The 22,175-nt window shown below is 38.7% G+C and overlaps 1 protein-coding gene across 2 annotated transcripts; it reads left to right on the top strand.

Annotated features, from left to right (window-relative positions):
• Nucleotides 1–857: 857 nt before the first annotated feature.
• Nucleotides 858–21,904, top strand: GLYATL3 (glycine-N-acyltransferase like 3). 2 transcript variants are annotated; one of them, XM_023212474.2, is made up of 6 exons: nt 858–978; nt 6,133–6,238; nt 9,825–9,932; nt 11,923–12,049; nt 16,193–16,319; nt 20,326–21,904. In XM_023212474.2, the coding sequence occupies exons 2-6, from the start codon at nt 6,161–6,163 to the stop codon at nt 20,750–20,752; spliced, it is 867 nt and encodes a 288-aa protein (XP_023068242.1). In that variant the 5' UTR covers nt 858–978; nt 6,133–6,160; the 3' UTR covers nt 20,753–21,904. The 2 variants fall into 2 exon arrangements, with proteins under 2 accessions (XP_023068242.1, XP_023068243.1); XM_023212475.1 differs by having other exon boundaries at nt 920–978; nt 6,122–6,238; nt 20,326–20,752.
• The last annotated feature ends 271 nt before the right edge of the window (nt 21,905–22,175 follow it).

Raw genomic sequence — 22,175 nt, 5'->3', positions numbered from 1 at the left:
GGCTCCTTAGGGCCAAAAGTAGGTATACTTTGTTCTCAGTAACATCTTTTAAAAAAGAAGTTATCAATATATACAGCAAGATCAAAAGTTCTTATTTTGACCTTCAGTAATTGACACCTAATACAATTTCTCCACTCGTTGTTAACTACTTGCTGCCCATTGCATTACAAAGCTCAGTGACCTTTAGTGAAGAATGCCCTAACTTACCATTTTATGAGACATAAAGATGGTAAACAGAATCCGCCCATGTGACCACATTCAAACTGAAGCACTCTGCATATGCCATTGAGACATTTGTGTTGCATATTATTTTAAGATTCAGGTACTGAGTGCTGAGATGTCCAAGTAAATACTTACATGGTTGTTGAAATTTCAGTCTTTTGAAAGAAGTGGGTAAACTCTGAATGACTTTTCATTTAAAAGAATGGGCTGAAGTAATTAAAATTCTTTAAATTACTCTCATGTTCTTATGTATCCTCTGTAGAGATTACCCCCTTTCAGCCTTGTAAGTTTAGGGCAGCAAAATCATTTTCTTCAGAATATATAAAAAATAACTAAGGGGTCAATACCTTTATATTATTTTCTTATCATACTACCATTCGCCTGGGTTCCTTTTCTTTTTATTCTCGTTCATGAGATACTGATTAATAGACAGGTTTTATGTCTAGAAAATACCTACCTCTAAATCAAGATTAGTATTCATTGGCTTTTACACCATAAGGCAAAATGTGATAAAAAGGAAGGGATGGAGTGGAAATGCCTGTGCTGTATGTGAGATGATTTTCACCTGACCAACATCACAAACTCCTCCCCCTCTACAGGTGTAGGCACTTTTTTTTTTTTTTCCTCTCCCTCCTGTTTCCACTAAGGGCTAATTAGGGAGGTAGCCTTGAAGAATAAACTTACCATTGATATAAAAGGAGCTACTGGACTGATACACAGCTGAAAACCCTCAGTTTTGGACTGAACTCCCAGCAGGTAAACATTTATTTATTAATATAATACATTTTAAGTCATAGTTTATAATTGCAGAAAGGGATGGAATATAGATGAAAAATAAAGAGATGAAATCTAACCTTACACAGAAAGAATACATTGCAATTAGGTTTCAAGGAAAGATATATTTTGTTTTGTTTCTTGGTGTGTTTTTGTTTGGGGTTTTTTAAACTCTTAAATTTTGATGTGAGGAAAATTTTTACTCTTAAATTTTGATGTGAGGACAATAAGCATTAAAGTATAAATTTGTTTGCATTGTGATATGGGTACAACTAGAACAACCTCTCTGAACAAAAATCCTAACATATCAAAAATAATTATTAGCATAGGATTGCAAGTGCAAAAAAAAAGTATTTCCTCGTTAACAAATGCCCACCATTGTACTGTAAATAGTGTATTACATTATAAAAACAGAGATCTTATGTTTTATTGTTTATGACTTAAAAGTCTCCCAGGAGAGTTTCATGCTTTCATTGTTATGATAAATATTAATCAATAAAATATTTTAGATGCTTTCTCTGTGCTTATAAACACTCAAATGCCCTCAAAGAAACTTCAGTTTCTAAAACTTATATGAGCATAATTCTTTTTCTTGACAAATACTTTCAAACAGTGAGTCTATTGGCTATAATTTGGTTAAAGGAGTCACTAACCTTTACTTTCCAATTCCAGAACATACTGATTGTGGACGGTAGTAATTGAGTGGTAAGGATATGACATTCTGCTCTTGTAGCTTTCAGAATTAATCATCATTATGACTCTCTAACATGTTACAAAAATGTGTAGAAAATATTTTCTGCATCAATGAGAATTTCTGCTCTATTTTGTGGCATTAAAAAAATTTTATTAAAGAAAGAGCCTTATGAAATGAATCACTGTTTACTGAAAGGGTATTGTCAAATGTAGATTAATTGTAGTGTCCTCTCTACATGAACCCATGGGGGAATGTCTCTGATTTTAGTTTGTCACCCTGAGTCATTTGTGGGTTGCAAGAGTATAGTCTAGAAGGGTAGGTTAGAGCCTGATTAAGGAGAGGTTTATACTACTAAGAAATTAGAAGCCGGGCAGGGTGGCTCACGCCTGTTAATCCCAGCACTTTGGGAGGCCAAGGCGGGTGGATCACATGAGGTCAGGAGTTCGAGATCAGCCTGGCCAACATGGTGAAACCCCCATCTCTACTAAAAATATAAAAAAACTAGCCAGGCATGGTGGTGTGTATTGCAGGATCTGGCCAGCAGCCCACAATGCAACGGAGCTCTCTCTTTGTTCCCAGGCAGATCAGGAGGTCGAGAAATAACAGACAAACACAAGATAGTAAAAGCTGGGTCCAATGGGGATCACTGCCTTCTGGTCCCCCAGTGGCGCCAATGCACTGAATACACCAGCATTTATTATTAAATTTAGTGAGGGCGGAGGTAGGTTATGAGGGATTTAGGGTCATTTGATTATGAGGTGAGATGGTCACATGGGGATGAAGTAATTCTTTAACATAACATCTGTATGCAATTTACAGTATACAGAGATAAGAATTTACAAAATAATGTGTGCATCAGTAATTTCTAACAGAGCCTTAAAACGGAAACGCAGTCTTTCCATAATCTATGATTAGCAAGATATTAATCAGCAGTAACAGTTGCAGCAAAAGCTGGTTACAAACAATCCATAGAAACATGATGTGAAGCTAGACAACTGGTTAGACCAGAAATCCTCAGAAGGGAGTATGCTTTAACCCTAAAGAGGCCTAGAAGAGCCGTGGCAAGATGAGGGTGTTTATAGCCCTATCTTATCCATATGGACAGGGGCCCCTCATGCATCCATTTATAGGCTCTCCACAAGGGTCACATTCCGTTCCCAGAGCTATGAACATCTGCTTTTCTGGGATAGGAATCTTGGTGATGTGAAACCTCCCTGACTGCACGTCCATTCATAGGCTCTCTGCAGGGAGAAGCACATCACGCGCTGTTGGCTCATTCTGGCAGTCCGACCTAGCATTGTCTTTACACAATCCTGCATGCAATTTTGTACTTACAATAATCAGGAGCATTTCATATTTTATTCCATAGCAGTAGTTTCAGGGTGTCTCCCTACAGGTGTGTGCTTGTAATCCCAGCTACTCAGGAGGCTGAGACAGGAGAATCACTTGAACCTGGGAGGTAGAGGTTGCAGTAAGCCAAGATCATGCCACTGCACTCCAGCCTGGGCAACAGAGCAAGACTGTGTCAAAAGAAATAATAATAATAAATAAACAATAAATAATAAGCTAGAGTATTGGACTTTAGAGATGGCATAAGTGAAAAAACAAGTAAATGTTAGAGGAAAGAGTGTAAGGAGGATAATTTTCTGGGCAAACTGCATCATGAAACTAATCATATTTGTTTCACTTTATGTAAGAAAGTTTAGTGTCAAAATTGGCCTCTCACCTGCTGCAAGTACAATTGATTCTCATTGTGGTAGTTATTTTCAATAAAATGATACCAGACACTGACTTAGTCAATATTGAAACATTGTTCCAAGTAGAAATACAGCTAGGTTCCTGTCAGCCTCTGGTTACGGTATTTTCATCAGCAGATCAGTAGTAACCTTGTTTTATATGTGTTTGTGTTGAAAGACACAATATATATTGTTGATTCAAAAGCACTGTAATTTATGTCCAAAGGAAACTTACCCAACACATGTATTTCCTCCATTATTCACATCACAGCCTTTTTGCACTTAGAAACACCAATACAGCCAAAACGTGCTATGCTTTTGGTCCATTTTTAAACAGCAAAATCAACACAAAGCACAAAAACTTGAAAAACTTAGCACTAAACAGACCATGAAAAGGGCACTTGTTTACAGTATGAGAACAAACAAGAAGACAGAGCACTCTGTTCAGCCTTAGCTGGAAACATGTGAGTTAGGAAAGCCAGCTCTTTTTGTTGCTCTATGCATGACTGCAAATGACTGTAAAAGTGCCACAAGTATTGAATTGGGAATTACAAATAAATATTAGTGAGCAAGTAAATTTTCAAATGTGAAATTCATGATTAAGGATGATCAATTGTATACATAGGATTATGTTCCATGCTCCATACTTTGCATATTAACCTCACTTTTGACTCCATATTACTTTAACCCTCTATTTCTCCTTTGCCAAATTTTAGTTTAATTATTTTTCTTGATATATTTTACATATCTTCCTTCCTCTCTCTCTCTCTTTCTTCTTTCTTTTTACAGAGTTTTGCTCTTGTTGCCCAGGCTGTAGTGCAATGGCGCGATCTTGGCTCACCACAACCTAGCAACCTCCGCCTCCTAGGTTCAAACAATTATCCTGCCTCAGCCTCCCTAGTAGCTGGGACTACAGGCAAGTGCCACCATGCCTGGCTAATTTTGTATTTTTAGTAGAGACGGGGTTTCTCCATGTTGGTCAGACTGGTCTCGAACTCCTGGCCTCAAGTCATCTGCCCGCCTTGGCCTCCCAAAGTGCTGGGATTACAGGCGTGAGCCACCCCGCCCGGCCTACGTATTTTCATAAATGGCTTTAGATCCTTCAGGGAACAAATCAGGTAATAAAGGAGCAAATTATCAACACATATTCTAATTCCTACTCTTTTCATTAGCTACTTTGATAAGTATTCAGGCATAAAAAGATCTCTAGACATCAAACCTAATTAAGAGGTTCATGTTCCACTGCCTTTTGAAATAATTTTGTTTCATTTTCTATCAGGATATATTGAATTAGAATAAATAAATGTATTTCAAATAAGTATCTATTACAAAGTTAAAAACTGTATTTAGAGATGACGCAAATGAATGAAAAGTTAAGCAGATGAAAACGTGAAGAGATGATGGCTCTACTTCTTTCTTTGCCATCCTGAAGTATGGAAAGTAGATCTTTTCAAAGTTTCTAATATTGGTCCAGACTGGGATTCAAAAGCCTCTTGATGTTCGGGTGCTGCCCTGGCCCCTGCAATCTCTTCTGACTCCTGCAGAGAGCACAGACACCTTAAGTGTACCACTTAGTGAACTAGAGCCCACAGGGCTTGATCATATGCTTTCCAGAAGTTCAGGCTCACATAAACCTCATGATAGAATTTTACAGCAGATTTTAGGTAGATTACAATTGAATATTCAGGGTATCTTGTAATCACAGGGGTATGCCACGTAGGGAAATTGAGTAGAATTTTCTCTACCTGGAAAACATGTTGTAAAGGAATGATCCCAGCTCTCCACCACAACTCCAGAGGCACCATGTTCTCCTGTCTAGCTGAGTTCTCTTTGCCATCCTAGTGCCTGTCTGCCACATGTAAATTGATAAGCTCCGCTACATTGAACATAGGAAACATTTTTTTTCTTTAATTCAGTGTATCCCTGATTGGAATGATGCCAGAAAAAGTTTTCTTGGGAACAAAGCAGGGGAGGTGAAGCCTCCAAATCTAAAAAAAAAGAAATGTAATTGCATGAGAACAGATGACTTTGCATACATTATATTTAGGCCCTTCTTCTTTCTTTAATTTTATCAGGCTAAAATGAGTCTCGGCCTTTGATCACTTCTGATTCTTCATCTTCAATCTAGGTATTTCTCTCCAGTTGTTCCTCATAACGACCCAACCCACTCAAGTCTTTCTCTAGTCTTTGCCCCACATTGTGAAAAAGATGTTTTCCAACTTAGCTCGAGGATCTTACCCTGAGCTTCATAGTTTCCATTCAACAACTATTTAGAATGTCCCTACTGTGCGCCAGGCCCTTTGGCAGGTGCTGTGGATACAGTGGAAAATGAAGAAGGCATCGGTCCTACCTTCATACAGCTTATAGGTCACTCGGGATGGATTTAGAGCAAATAAAACACAAACAAATGTAAAATTACAACTGTTATACATGCTCTGAAGACAGAGTTTAGAGTACAATCAATGTATATAATAGATTTAACCCAGGGTAGATACTCACATCTGTTCAGGATTAGGTCATTAACACTTCCCATGTATTCTCCGGTTTACCCATCCCAGTGCCTCCCCATCTTCCTTTTTCCCTCTTTAGAGGGAGCAATGGCAGTCAGAATTATACCCAATGAAAATAGAATTACAAGAACACTCTTAAATGGATCCAAATATTAACAGGCAAAAATGAAATGCCTACCTTCAAGTTTCTAATTAGGTGTGGAGTTGCAAGAGCTCTGGAAAAGATGTTGGTGCTAAACTGTTCTACCAAATTACTGATTCTGGAGAAAATGTTGAAGAGCTGCTTTCCTGAATCACTCAAGGTACCATAAAATTACCAATTTTATTTTATTTCTTTATTGTGTTAATCTGTAAAATAATGTCAAACTTGTGGCCATTTTCCTTTTTTTCTGATGATAAGACTCTCTAGGAGCACTTGTTAAACCTTCGCTTCTAGCTCCCTCCTGCTAGAGACAGATTGAATAGACCGTGGATAAGGCCCAGGGAATTACACTTTTCTTTTCTTTTTTTCTTTCTTTTTTTTTTTTTTTTAACTTTAAGTTCTGGGATGCATGTGCTGCTGAATGTGCAGGTTTGTTACATAGATATACATGTGCCATGGTGGTTTGCTGCACCTATCAACCCATCATCTAGGTTTTAAGCCCTGCATGCATTAGGTATTTGTCCTAATGCTCTCCCTCCCCTTGCCTCTCACCCCCTGGAAACTACACTTTTCATAGTCACTTGGATGACTCCTAAGGAAATTTAGGTAATTTCTAGATTATTTCTAAATAAATTTGAGTTCTAAAGTATTTAAAATAGCAGAAGGGTATAGACAAGGTGGCATTGCAGTTAAGAACAGAATCTAGTTAAAATAATAGAACTGAGGTTTAGATGTTGTTATAAATGCAGTGAAATTGGCTTTAAGAGCTGAATTTCTTGAGCAAGGAGACTGCACTATGCCTGGTTTTCAAATGTGAGTGGCATGCAAATCACCCAGGAGAGACATAACAAATAAGAATTTGTGAAGACAGAGGCTTGCATTTTTACCAAAGACCCTGTATAATCCTTATGTATATTAAAATTTGAACAACAGTGATCTAGGAGTCCTCTAATGCACTATACTGTGTGAATTAAATCTGGCCATCTTGCCTTATTGATCATGCTTAAACTGTATGTGGTAACGAAAATGTGAATAATAATTTGGAATCATTTGGCTAAAAAATAAAAGGTACCAAATGGACAGTCTGACCCAAATCTTCCCAAGATCAATGCTGACACTGAAGTGAATTAATAGAATGAAATGCTAGGCTACTTTGCTTTAATAACATGTCCAAATAATTATTTTGCCAGAGATAATGAAAACAACTTCAGTGACCTTTATAAGGTAATAAAAGATGTTAGAGAATTAAAAAGTTAAAGAAAATACAGTTTCGTTTATTTACACTTCCTCCATTTTCTGGAGGTTGTGGCTATGGATTTTGTAACCTCAGCTTAGTGTTTAAGTGATTAAATATCCTTCCAAAGTTCCTTCATAAGCTCTCATCTCATTCCCCCAGTGCATTGACATCCTTCTAGCCACACCCCCTCAACTCAACATTCACCCTTTGAATAAATAGCTGTTGGAAGAGTTTGTAATTAACCAGTGTCAAATGTTTCAGTTGGCTCCAAGTCCTATACAAATAAGTTACGTTTTTTCTTTCCGAATCTGAATATTGAAAGGGTTTTCCCTTTTAACATGCTGAGCATTCCAACCATATTTAGGTTACATTCTTGAGTAAGAATGTACAGTTTCTTCATGTGAAACTATATTAATAAACATTACTCTGTATATGAAAGATGAGCAGCCACAGAATTTAAAGATTAACAGAACAAGTCAGACCCTTACAGATTACTTTAGATCTTGAATTTTCACTAAGGGTGATCCATGTTACACAATAATATAAGCCGAACCCAATTTGGAAAGACTCCCTGTATGAGGATATGTGATTGAGATCCAGAATGGGTAATATGGAAGAAAGTTGTACAATTCTAGGCATTGAAGAAAATGAGTGATTAAGATTAAAATAGTGATAAGCTCAGGTGTGGTAGCAAGCTTGTAGTCCCAGCTATTCGGAAAGCAGAGACAGTAGGTTTGTTTGAACCCAGGAGTTCAAGGCCAGCAAGGTCCCATTTCTTTAAAAACGTTTCTTTTTTTTTTTTTTTAATTAAACAAAAAAGTGATAAGGGAGGTAAATGTAGGTTCCAATGTCCTTATAAACAAAACCAAGCAAAACAAAGTCCATTGAAATCTAACACATGCTAGCTACAAAGTGCACATAATTTAATTATGTAGCTCAATGAATTTTCATAAAGCAAATGCCTACATAACATCCACTACTACAGAGAAAGAAAATTACTTTTTACGTCACTCCTTCCCAACGGCAATGCCCCTTTCCAACCACTACCTCTCCCCGCTCCCTAAAAGTGACCACTATCCTGACTTCCAAAGCCATAATTTAGTTTTGCCTGTTTTGAATGTAACATAAATTGGATCACACAGTAAGTATCTTTTTCATATCTAACTTCTTTTGCTCAACATTATGTTCGTGAGATTAATTTCATTGCTGTTTTGTAATCTATAGTACCAATGTGCCACAATGTATTTATTCATTTCATCATTGATGAACATGAATGGTGGTAAAAAGGATTCCCATAGTTCAGCAGTCCTTGTTACCACCACAACTTTATCCAACCTCTACAAGCATACATGTGACATATGAAAGCTGTTTTGTAGGACAGTCATCTTTCTTAGTACAGAAAAATATGTGGCTGCGTATGGTGGCTCATGCCTGTAATTTCAATACTTTGGAAGGCCAAGGTGGGAGGATCACTTGAACCCAGGAGTTTGAGACCAGCCTGGGCAACATGAGACCCCATCTCTACAAAAAAAATTTTTTTTTAATTATCCAGGTGTGGTGGTGCTTGCCTTAGTCTCAGCTACTTAGGAGGCTGGGGTGGGAGAATCGTTTGAACCCAGGAGGCAGAGGTTGCAGTGAGCAGAGATCGCGCCACTGCACTCCAGCCTGGGTGACAGAGCGAGACTGAGGAGTTCAAGGCTGCAGTGATCTGTGATTGCCCTATAACACTCCAGCCTGGATGACAGAGTGAGACACTGTCACAAAGTAATAATAATAAAAGAAGGGTAAACTTTAAAGAAAGAGAAGAAAAAATGTGAAAGGCCACAGAAAGAATTCTAATATTATTCTACTTTGGTTGAGTCACCAAGCATTCAATCATCTATGTCAGGCTCCATGGACATAATAATGAATGAGACATCATTATAGCCCTCAAGGAATGCTTATAGAGCCTTGCTCCATCAAATCTAAAGTGCAGTTTTGTTTGTTTGTTTGTTTTAATTTGAGTTGGTGTCACCCTCTAATGATGTCTAATTGTAATTTAGGGTTGAAGAAAGAGTTGCATTTCACAGGTTATTTTAAAATACCATAGTGGGCTTGAAAAGCAGCTGAGCATCAAAATTATTCACTGAAATTTTTAAATATGCATGAACCCTAAGTGCATATGTTATCCTGATTCATTCAGCAAGTATTTACTGCTGACCTATGTGCCAAGTACCTACCTAGTAAGCCTATGAATTTGGTACCTCTCCCCACTATCCTATAAAAAACTAGGTTTGGAAAGAGTTTTTATAGGATTTCATAGACCTTTTACCAGTTTTCATGTGCACTGATAAAATAGCAACAGAAAAATTAATGTGTGTCTATAATGTGTCTGAATGTCTGCATATATGTTTATAATTTCCCCTCTCATGGACATGATTACACAGTAGAACAAGAGGTAAAGAAGATAATATGTGATTGAAACAGCTAGTAGTATGATTGGCTTGTCTCTCTGGGTTATCTGACTCAGGTTTATGGAGCAGTGATGAACATAAATCGTGGGAACCCCTTTCAAAAGGAAGTGGTGTTGGATTCATGGCCGGATTTCAAAGTTGTTATCACCCGACGACAAAGAGAGGTACAGTTCTGAAAGGTAAAAAATTTAAAAATAATAAGAATTGGAGAGAAAAAATAGGTAATGGTATTTTATAACCATAGTAGCCATATACGTTAGCTTACAACACTACATGTTTCACCATTCATTTCTTTTCTTTCTTTCCCTTCTTTCCTTCCCTCTCTCCCTCCTTTCTTTCTTTCTCTTTCTTTCCCTTTCTTTCTCCAACTTTCTTTTCTTTTCTTTTCTTTTCTTTTTCTTTCTTTCTCAGAGTCTCATTCTGTCACCCAGTCTGGAGTGCAGTGGCGTGATCTCAGCTCACTGCAATCTCCACTTCCCAGGTTCAACCGATTCTCCTGCCTCTGCCTCCTGAGTAGTTGGGATTATAGGCACCCACCACCATGCCTGGCTAATTTTTGTATTTTTAGTAGACACTTTAGTAGAGATGGGATTTCACCATGTTGGCCAGGCTGATCTCGAACTCCTGACCTCAGGTGATCCGTCTGCCTCCGGCTCCCAAAGTGCTGGGATTACAGGCGTGAACTGCCACTGTGCCCAGCCTCAGCATTAATTTCTAATTTGACTGGCTTCAGAGTGTCAGGAACTTAAAAAACCTCTAGTCCAAACACGTTCAATAAAGTAGTTCCTTAGGGTTTCATGATCTCTAGAAGGATGAAGCACAAATGGTTGACTTACAGATACTAGCTTTTTCCCTGGGTGAATGGTTGCTTATGACTGGTGACTTTGGTAATGTGGGTATTTGGAAGAAGACTGAAGACAACAACTGACCCATTCTGCTCCCGAGACCAAGGAGAAGCTCATATGGAGGTACCGTCCTGACCACATTAGGTCAGGTACCATCCTGACCACATTAGGAAGATTCTGAGAGTTGTAATTCTTGGAGGTAAATCCACTGAGTTATATACCCTCTTTATTTTTATAAATAAACAAAATCCTAGAAAAATGTGAAATAGATGTCTTAAAACCTTCCTAGCCAGATGTGGTGGCTCGTGCCTGTAGTCCCACCTACTTGAGAGGCTGAGGCAGGGGGACTGCTTGAGCCCAGGAGTCCGAGGCTACAGTCAGCTATGATTTCACCACTGCACTCCAGCCTGGGCAACAACGTAAGACTGTTGCTAAAAAATAAAAAATAATTTTTAAAATTTTTAAACAAAACAAAACCTTTCCTAATCCCAGAAGAAAGAATCAAGAAAAAATTGGCCGAGTGCAGTGGCTCATGCCTGTAATCCCAACACTTTGGAAGGCCGAGGCGGACGGATCATGAGGGCAGCAGATCAAGACCATCCTGGCCAACATGGTGAAACCCCGTCTCTACTAAAAATACAAAAAAATAGCTGGGTGTGGTGGTGTGCGCCTGTAATCCCAGGTACTCAGGAGGCTGAAGCAGGGAAATCACTTGAACCAGGGAGGCGGAGATTGTAGAGAGCTGAGATCGTGCCACGGCACTCCAGACTTGCAACAGAGCGAGACTCGAAAGAAAGAAAGAGAGAAAGAGAGAAAGAGAGAAAGAAAGAAAGAGAGAGGAAGGAAGAGAGAGAGAGAGAGAGAAAGGAAGGAAGAAAGGAAGGAAGAAAGGAAGAAAGGAAGAAAGGAAGGAAGGAAGGAAGAAAGGAAGAAAGGAAGGAAGGAAGGAAGGAAGAAAGGAAGGAAGAAAGAAAGGAAGGAAGAAAGAAAGGAAGGAAGAAAGGAAGGAAAGAAAGAAAGGAAGGAAAGAAAGGAAGGAAAGAAAGGACGGAAAGAAAAGAAAGAAAAGAGAAAAACTCTTTCCTAATTCCAGAAGAAAGAATCAAGCAAAAGCTACAAAATTTCATTTTCCCCTCACTACAGCATATTAGCTCCATTCCCATTTAGCCATTGTTTTATAGGGGGCTAATTTTGTTAGCCAGCTATAAAAATTAGCTAGACATGTCCAGCTAATGGTATCTAATCTACCTAAGATTTGGATTATCCATATAATACGTTTATGTTTCTATAATTATGTCTTCTATCCTAGGCTGAGATAGATAACCTTGATCATTATACAAATGCCTATGCTGTGTTCTACAAGGATGTCAGAGCTTACCGACAGCTATTGGAAGAATGTGATGTTTTTAACTGGAACCAAGTTTTTCAAATACAAGGTGAGGTCAAGTGCAAGAGTTATATTATGCAGTCATTTTTTTCCTCCTTAGCATATATCCAGATAGATATAGATATTTCATATAAATGAAAATATGTAGATTATGTATATACACATATATGTATAAATACATACACATCCATTTTATGCATTTACCATTTCTACATTATAGTGTTGTAAGAACACTTATTTGTCACTTCTAATGAGGCATGCATGGCCTTTGGCGTAAAAAGAGACCATTTAAATGGAGCTGTTCTTAGGTGACATATATTTTCTACTATTACTGTAATATGGATGGATATCAGTGAGAATCAGAGAATATTTTTTCTTATTGGTTTTAATCCTTTTCTATCACACCTTTTAAAATAACTATAATTTAGGTCTTAGCCAATAGGTAGGCCTTTTATTTTTTTCTGAAGCAGATGATTGTGGAAAGAAATAATCAATTGATCTGCATAAAATGCCCTCAAATGACTGTGTTTTGTTTTTCTTTTTTCTGAGTCAAGGTCTTGCTCTGCAACCCAGGCTGGATGCAGTGGTATGATCATAACTCACTGCAGCCTTGAACTCCTGGGCTCAAGGATCCTGTCTCCTCAGCTTCCTGAGTAGCTGGGACTACAGGTGGCACCACCACACAGGGCCCTTTTTTGTTTGTTTTTGTTGAGACAGCGTCTCGTCCTATTGACTAAGCTGCTAAAGTGATTTTATACAGAAAGAGTTTATATGAGCTGTGAGGAGATAACGGCATGGCCATCAGGGCTTGGGGCAGAACTTCATGCCAGGAGAGAAGAAGATTAAGGGTTTCTGATAGTTCAGATGAATAGTTTCCACTTCAGTGTACACTTACTCATCCAACTTTTCATAATGATTAGGTGTTGGTACAGGCAATAAAGTTGTTGTTTATGATTGTTCCAGTGAAATGAGTGCCTTGATCATTTAACAGGAAAGTAGGGAACCTCATATTGGAAATATAAAGTCTAGTAATTTTTTTTCACCTACAGAAAGCTGAGGCCCTCCAATAAGGAAAAGCTTCTATCCACCTGGAAAATTTACAAATAAAGACTAACACATGATTATAACCCAAAGACATCAGATGTCGTACAAAATTTATTCATAAATGTACAAAAAGACCTTATGCAGGAAACTCTAAACTATCTCTCACCTTTACAGATTCGCCCCAGTTGCGCTGGTTAGAAATGAGACATGATTCTATCACTTCCATAGCCAATTTAGAAAAAAATGTTCTGACCAGTATTACTTTAACATAGAAATGAATAAATGTCCTCATTGGTGTGAAAAATCATGGTAGTAATTGGATGGATCTTGGTGCTACAGGCCTATTATCACTAAATCACCTCAATCCATCATTATATAGAAAAAAGGTATATAATTTCCAATATCCTTTTCAGAAGGCTGAGCTGATAGTTGTGAGTAACTTACAGTCATCTAAATTGACTCAATCATTCTTTCTGAAGGTTTGGTGGGGACAAATGTGAATTAGCATCACCTAATATAGCCGTAGTAGTAAAGGTCCCTCATTTAGCATGTAAGTCGCCTGGACATTACCCTTGGCTTCTCCTGTGGTGTTTTGACTACAGACTTCTGTGGTAATAGCTGTAATGTTCTTGGAATACTGAATACTTTCCAAGAAGTCATTGGTATGTTTGTTATTCTTTTTTTTTTTTTTTTTTTTTTTGAGACGGAGTCTCGCTCTGTCCTCCAGGCTGGAGTGCAGTGGCCGGATTGCAGCTCACTGCAAGCTCCGCCTCCCGAGTTCACGCCATTCTCCTGCCTCAGCCTCCCGAGTAGCTGGGACTACAGGCGCCCGGCACCTCGCCCGGTTAGTTTTTTGTATTTTTTTTTTTTTAGTAGAGACGGGGTTTCACCATGTTAGCCAGGATGGTCTCGATCTCCTGACTTCATGATCCACCTGTATTGGCCTCCCAAAGTGCTGGGATTACAGGCTTGAGCCACCGCGCCCGGCCCATGTTTACTATTCTTAATTAGAGTACCCAAAAAGGTCATAAATCCTCTCTGTTTCCATAACAGAATTCCAAAAGCCTACCTACTGGCCATATACATGATCAACATTTGCCACAGTTCAGGCTCCAGTCATAGATACTAGTTTGGCTACTGGGTAGATCAAGCATTAGGTGGTGGAGCTGCTTCAGGACTTGATGTCCAGAGGAATGACACATCCTGCATAGGAATGCCTTTGTCATTTTTAATCTGAGAGCCATTAATGAACAATATTAAATCATGTTTAACCCAACAAGCTTGATTTAGCTACCCAGAGTAGCTAAACCCCTTTAGTTTGCCATATGAAGGCAGGAAGTGAAAAAGTATATAGCTACCCACACAGGCCAGGCTCTTCTGCTCACTACTGATTAGTAAGCTAACCTTGCACTGACGTGAAAAAGATTATCTACATGTGTACTAACGTGAGAGTTCCAGAAGCCTGCTTATTGGTAAGTAGTCTAATAAATGTCCTGAATTGTGGCTTATCCACTTAGCCGCTCTTCTCATAAGAAGGTAGAAAGAGGCAGAGCAAGATGTGGAAGTTCCTTTCACTTGTGGGAAAGGAGAAAATCATTTGTTAAAAGTCGTAACTTGTAAAGAAGACAAAAGGACATGATCAAGAACACCATGAAGAGGTAATCAACAAAATCCAAGATTGTGAAAACCGCACAGTAAACACCTGGGTTTTTTCAACAAATAAAATGAAAGAATCAGAGAGTGGGGGTAGGGATTGAAGGAAAACTTGTAGATTAAAAAATTTGAGACCAAAATTAAACTGTAGTGTGTTTAAGAACACACACTTAAAAAGTAGGCACTGCTTCCTTTTTTCTCACAGTCTTTTGAATTACTTAGATGAAATTCAGTGTTATAATATGAGATACTAGCCACAGCATCTATAATTTTAATAACATTAACTCAAAAGCCTTTTTATCTTTTCTGAGGCTTAACTCCCTGAGGGAGGAGTCAAGGCTCAGATACAACACTGTGTTCAGTACGCCTTCCCACTCAAGCGTTCTTCAAGAAGTCCCAGGTCCACACTGAAGAACCTTACCAGAGGGGAGGAAATAAGCCATTAGTCATGGGAAGAGGGAAAGTCAGTTTGCAGAGAATTCAATCCATCAGGACACAGACTGGAAAGGATGGAGTAGATGGGGATTTGAAAAGGTGGAGAAAGGAATCATACTGTAAGCTCTCTAAGAACAAAGACCAGGAAGGGCCAGGCATGGTGGATTATGCCTGTAATCCAAGCGCTTTGGGAGACCAAGACATGGGGATCTCTTGAGGCCAGGAGTTTGAGACCAGCCTGGGCATATACGGAGACCCCAACTCTACAAAAACAAAACAAAAACTTAAAAAATAAATCAGCCAAGTGGTGGCATGCACTCAGGAGGCTGAGGGAGGCGGATCATTTGAGCCCGGGAGTTCATGGTTATAGTAAGCTATGATCATGCCACTGCACTCTAACCTGGACAAGAGAGCAAGACCCTGTTTCTAAATAAAGAACAGAGACCATACCATTTTTGTGTACCACTATGAACATCATCTAGCATAGCACCTTATATATATGCAACACCTACCGAATCAAGATTTATCAAATAACTATGACAAGTGGAATCTGAGTGAGGTAAGTTCAGGGTAAATCTCACCAACACTGAGTTTACACCTTGCGTTCTGTAATGGCGAGGTGTAACAGACTGAAAGAGAGTCTTTGAAGTTGGTTTGCCATGTCCAACAAATCTAAGCTCTTGTATACTTCATAGACTTTTAGAGCTCTGAAATGTCATCCTTTATTTTGTGGAGCTTAAGGTTAGTCTGAGAGTCCAAAGAATCAATATTCTCCCAAGGAATTCTAAAGTCCCATGAGATAATCCCATAATAAGTTTCTCTGAAGGTCGTGAAGAGTGGTCCCAATGGGCTACATCAGGGGAATTTGAAACTCCTACAAAAATTTGAAACTTAGACAATAGCTGTAATAAATCAGATGTAAATATATACTGGTTAGGATAATACAAGGTGGCAAACTGCTGGTATTGATGATTCTCAGTATAAAATTACTGCAACAAATTTACTGTCTGCTTTTTCAACTAAAATGCCCACATATTAAATTATGTCTTTCTATACACAGGGTTGCAGAGTGAGTTATATGATGTTTCCAAAGCGGTTGCCAACTCAAAGCAGTTTAATGTAAAGCTAACTTCCTTCAAGGCTGTTCATCTTTCTCCTGTTTCAACTCTGCCAGATACCAGTTTCCTGTATGTAAACCAAGTTTTTGCATCTGGGGCAGGACTTACTGCTATAGAAGTACAGGTAGCAGTAACTGGAGTACTTAGTATCACTATGGAATATCTAGGCACTTTGGATTTCAACCATTGAGCATAAATGGGTGTGTGTGTATTTACTTTTCTCCTCTCTCCTGTGGTTGACTGCTCATAATTTCATTGAAAATCAAATCAGTATCTTTGTCCATAGTTATAAATGAACTCAGAATTCCTGTGTTTTCATAGTATCCATGGAAAAAGTATTCCTTTGTGTCCTCGTCCCTCAAATAATTCTAAATAATTTATACTGTCTGAGTCCAAGGTTGTTATTGTTTTTGCTGTTTCAGTGATGGGGGTATATAGCTGACTTATGTTGAGCTCTTATATGCTACATGTAAGGGGACTACATGTCTTAAATACGTTATCCCATTAGTTTTTTCCACAACCCTGTAAAGTAGGACTATTATTATTGCCTCTCCCGCCCCCACACACCTTTTTAAACAGAGGTGAAGTAACACACAGAGGTAAATTATGAAGCCAAGAAAGAATCCCAAGTCCAACTCCAGATACAATCTTTCAAAACATTGATTAGTTTGTATCTGCATTTATTCTTCTTTTGGAGTCCCTGCTCTGTCATTTACTAATTACCTTTCTGAGTCTCAGTTTTTTCTGAATTCATTCCTTTAAGTGTTTTTTAAAATTAATATCATTTTAAATCAAGAAATAATAATTGTACACTTTCATGGGGTACAATGTGATGTCTTGATTAATGTATATACCGTAGACTGATTAAACCAAGCCAGTTAATGTTAAAAAAAATTATTATAATATTTTCCTGACATGTTGTTTTGCAAGAGACTGAAGCAAGATAATTAAAAATCACCCACCTCAATGAATGTTAATTTTCTTTACTCCTACAGTGAATGTTGAAGAAATTGTTGAGCAAAATAGCACTAAACCTTAAGAAGAATGTACATTTTAAGTCATGGGAAAGCAACTGGATTTTCTTTTATTGTAGTTTTAATTATGAAAATTTCAAACACGTGAAAGTTTAAAGGATAGTATAAAGAACCTCCCACCTATACGTAGCTGACCTTATTTAATTTATACAAATATATGTTCTTTCCACTTCCTGGATTATTTTGAAGAAATGTCCTAGACATTATCCTTAAAACTTTTAATATGTAACTCTAAAAAATGAGTCTTAAAAAAAAACACCCACTATACTGATATTACTCCTGTGTCCGAGGTCCCCAAGAACACCCACAGGTTCTATGGTTCACTATGTTGACACACAGGACTCAGCAAATATACTCATGGCTATGATTGATTACAATGAAAAGATAAAATGCAAAATCAACAAAGGGAAAGGGAGCACTGGGTAAAGTCCAGAGGAAACCAGGCACAAGCTTCCAAGAGTTCTCTCTCAGTGGAGTCACACAGAATGTGCTCAGTCCCCAAACAATGACCTGTAATGATATGTTTAAAACGTTTCAAACTCCTGGCCTCAAGCAATCCTCCTGTCAGGGACTCCCCAAGTGTTGGGATTACAGGCCTGAGCCACCGTGCTCTGCTAAAAGTTGTCTACCAGGGAAACTTATTATTAGACACTCAGTGCCCAGGATTTTTATTGGCAGCATCCCCTGCCTAGCACAGACCGATTTCCTAGACACGCAGAAGGAAAGCCAGTGTTCAGCAAAACCCACACTGTTTGCACAATTTAATCACAGTGAGCCATTTATGTGAGTCCTGGAAATGGTAGCCCCCTTCCAGATCCATGTTCATAGATACCAACCAAAGGTCAACCTTGCAATTAGGCCTTTTTAAGGGCAATGGCCTCAAGCCTTCTATGTTAGTTTTTTCTGCACATTCCCTTAAAATATTGTTAACATGTTTCCTTAAAGTAAAATAACAGTATTCATATTTCTGATATTGTCATAATATTTTTAAGTTTGTTTCGAATCAACATCTAAACAAGGTTCATACATAGAACTCTTTAATACATCTGAAGTTTCCTTTGACTTATAAGTTCCCCTTCATCTTTATTTTTTGCATTACTTTTCTGTTGAAGAAACCAGGTTATTTGTTCTTCGAAGTATCCCATAATCTGTTTACTATTGTATGCCTGAGGTATTATTTAAAATTTTCCTCTGTCCAGTCAAGCCTTTTGAAATGGGGTTTTAACATGAATTGATCTCTTTTGCATACAGTTAGACATTCTGTCTTTTTTTTTTTTCTGAACTTCCCACACAAAACTGATGCAAACAATTTGTCTTTAACACCTAAGTCATTACGCAACTGTGTGAACTCTATTTTGAACACCCGGTCCTTTGGAAACAAGGTCACAGCCTCTAACATAACTACTCCTGAAACACTTGCCTTAGCAATGTTTTTATGTGCAGTGATTATTTCTGCCTGAAGCTTCTTTGCCCTTGCTTTAAAGTTCATTTTCAAAAACTCAATTGAAAATTCCATTAAACCAGCTATTTTTTTCCCCCGCTTAGTCGATGGATGACTGGCCCAGTTCCATAGCTGATAAAATGCCTGAAATGTGCAACAACACTACACACCACTAATTAAAAGAAAACATAAATTTTTACTTTATAAAAATGATGACAAGAACATCATCAGTCTCTTAGCAGTCACTGGGGGTAGTCTTACGATATTAATAGCTTTAAGACTGACAGCAAATTCTGGCACTGTCAGCCTCATAGGCTTTCAACTAAGTAATCCATTTCAGTTTTTAGAAATTGCAGCAATTCTGTTTCTTTATCTTAATATCAGGGGCTTTATACAGTAAATTAATAAAAACTTTCATAACATTAGAACAAATACAGTGAAAGCTAGTGGCGTATACAAATACTGCCAATGGAAAAGTTGAAGGCTGGGACAATTTAACCTAGAAAAGAGCAGGCCTAGGAGACAGTTTGAAAGAACAAATATGGCCAGGAGCAGTGGCTCACGCCTGTAATCCCAGCACTTGCTGAGGCGGGTGGATCACCTTGAGGTCAGGAGTTCAAGACCAGCCTGGCCAACATGCCAAAACCCTGTCTCTACTAAAAATACAAAAAGTAGCTGGGCATGTTGGCATGTGTCTGTCATCCCAGCTACTTGGGAGGCTGAAGCAGGAGAATCGCTTGAACTCAGGGGGCAGAGGTTGCAGTAAGCCACTGCACTCCAGCCTGGGCAATAATGCGAGACTCCATCTTAAAAAAAAAAAAAAAAAAAAAAAAAGAACAAACATTTCTAAAGCATGCACATATGCTTGGCAAATTAAGAGATTTTACTTCTTTTTTGGCCATGGATGCATACCCACGGAAGTTCTATTCTAAAACTTTTTTTTTTTTTTAATTGAGCAAAAGATTAGGGCTTCAAGAATCTGGACTTACCAAGGCCTCAGAGAGGACTTCAGCAGAGTCAGGACTAAATAAAAGCAATTCTGAGGGGTTTTGTTGTTGTTGTTGTTTACAGAAAGTGTTAAAAGAAAAACTTTAGACAGATTAAATTTAGCAATGTTGGTCTGGATGCAGTGGCTCACAACTGTAATAATCTCAACACTTTGGGAGGTCTAGTATGGTGGACAACTGGAGTACAGGAGTTGGAGACCAGCCTGACCAACATGGTGAAACCTTGTCTCTACTAAAAATACAAAAATTAGCCAGACACGGTGGCACACCTCTAATCCCACATATTCGGGAGGTTGAGATACGAGAAGCACTTGAACCGGGGAGGTGGAAGTTGCAGTGAGCCGAGATTGCAACACTGCACTCCAACCTGGGAGACAGAGCAAGGCTCTCAAAAAAAAAAAAAAAAGTTAGCAACATTTATTTGAGCAAAGAACAGTTCATGAATCTGGCAGCACTCAGAATCAGAAGTTCAAAGTTACACCCACCAGTGGGAGATTGTATATGCCAGACACAGAAACAAAGTAGGTAAATCCTCTGATTGGCAACAGTTAGGTATCTGAGGTCCTATTTCTTCTTGTGTCATTCTGTTCTAGCAAGGGGCCTTTCCCACGACTAACCTACCTGAGTGTTGCCGAAGCGGATCTACTCAACCGGACTTGGTCGAGGGGCGGCAATGAACAATGTCTCCGGTACATCGCCAACCTCATCGCCTGCTTCCCTAGTGTGTGTGTCCGGGATGAGAAGGGAAACCCGGTCTCCTGGTCCATCACAGACCAGTTTGCCACCATATGCCATGGGTACACCCTGCCAGAACATCGCAGGAAAGGTTACAGCCGGCTGGTGGCCCTCACGCTGGCTAGGAAGTTGCAAAGCCGGGGATTCCCCTCTCAGGGGAACGTCCTGGATGACAACATGGCATCTATAAGCCTACTGAAGAGTCTCCATGCTGAGTTCTTGCCTTGTCGCTTCCACAGGCTTATTCTCACCCCTGCGACTTTGTCTGGCCTGCCTCACCTCTAGCCCAGTGAAAAACTGCAGTGGTTTTCTTACTTTCCCGGAGCGTACACATACTCTTGGCTGCCAACGAGGGGAGAGTTAAAATGGGAATCAGGATAGGCTTGGGTTGTTGGAAGGGGTCTGGAGAATACATACAGGATCCACTTGAGAAGCCTTAATTCTTCGTATCTCAGGTTTCTCCAGTAAATAGCTGTGGGGGTGAAGTGTAGCTGTGGCTGAAGACTGAGGACGATTGTCCTCCTTTAGGGGAATAGGTTCTAAAGCCAGCAGTTTTAGCGTACTAGGAGAATTTACTGCCTGAGAACAAATTATTCAACACAGGACCATATGGCTACTGCTTTATGATTGCTGCTTGGACCTCTGCTCTGTGTTCTTAAAGCCACACCGCTTCCCTACTGCCTTCATATTCCCCTGTCCCCACTGCTTTGTCTCAGCAACCTCTGTCCTAACACCTCTACCGCTAAGTTCTCTGTAGAGTAACCTCCTTTTCCCCTTTAATTACTTGCTCTTTACTTCTGCCTAGGACTCTAGCCCCTAGTTCACTGCCCTGGGAATGTTCAAATGTAGTGGTTCTTACATTTTAGTGTTTATCAGAATCACCCAGAGGGCAGGTTGCAACACAAATCACTAGGCCTCTCCTTCTATGAGGTAGGGCCCAAAAATTTGCATTTCTAACAGCTTCCCACTGCTTATTTGCCTTGGGTGAATGACAATATGGGCATTTTGATGCTCTAAACAAATGCTGTCAGCATAGGACTAGACCTTACCTATAATCTATTTCAGCTCTCTTATTTATAATCTGCTTTCCCATATAAAATTAAGATTCATATATAGGGGTGTTTGGGGGCATGCAATGAATGTATAACATATATTCATACACATATATATATACATTATATTCATATCTTCTATATGTATATGTATATACTCATAGAATTTTGATAAGATAATACACTTTAACCCTCTGATTACATGTGAAAATTTTGAGGACCAGAGAAAAGAAATGCCTTTGTCACGATTATATTCTTTATAATCAGTACTGGAGGCAGAGCCAGAATGCTGCCATTTCAGTTCCAATCTGTTATTTTCACTAAATCATGTATCCTTTTTTATAATGAAAATTAAAATGCTTAAGTAATTAAAAGATTAATTTTATGTTTCTTTTATTCTTGTCATTATTTATTCTTAATTTGGGTTCCAATTGCTTGTGTATGTATACCTTTCAAGGGCAGTGAAGAAAGAGATAAGCATCAGCAGCTGTGTTCTCCATTTACAATAAAAGCAGACACTAACACAATAGTTGGATTGCCTTGTCTTGATAAAGTTGACTTAGCTATATAGAAAATATTGGTTTCTTATCCCCAAGGAGGTCACAAAATCCTGACTACAAAGATAAGGGAAAATCCAACTTTTAGGCGTTTATTCT

This window comes from Piliocolobus tephrosceles, chromosome 5 (assembly GCF_002776525.5).
Source record: "Piliocolobus tephrosceles isolate RC106 chromosome 5, ASM277652v3, whole genome shotgun sequence".
NCBI lineage: Eukaryota > Metazoa > Chordata > Mammalia > Primates > Cercopithecidae > Piliocolobus > Piliocolobus tephrosceles.
Note: the sequence above shows the minus strand (reverse complement) of the source record. Positions and strands in the feature narration are given on the sequence as shown.

Bases quoted from the DNA above. Each gene is read 5' to 3' on its own strand.
- GLYATL3 (XM_023212474.2), top strand. From the start codon at position 6,161: ATGTTGGTGCTAAACTGTTCTACCAAATTACTGATTCTGGAGAAAATG. The intron at 12,050-16,192 runs GTGAGGTCAAGT...TTCTATACACAG, and splicing joins CCAAGTTTTTCAAATACAAG to GGTTGCAGAGTGAGTTATAT. The intron at 16,320-20,325 runs GTATGTAAACCA...ATTCTGTTCTAG, and splicing joins CTGCCAGATACCAGTTTCCT to CAAGGGGCCTTTCCCACGAC.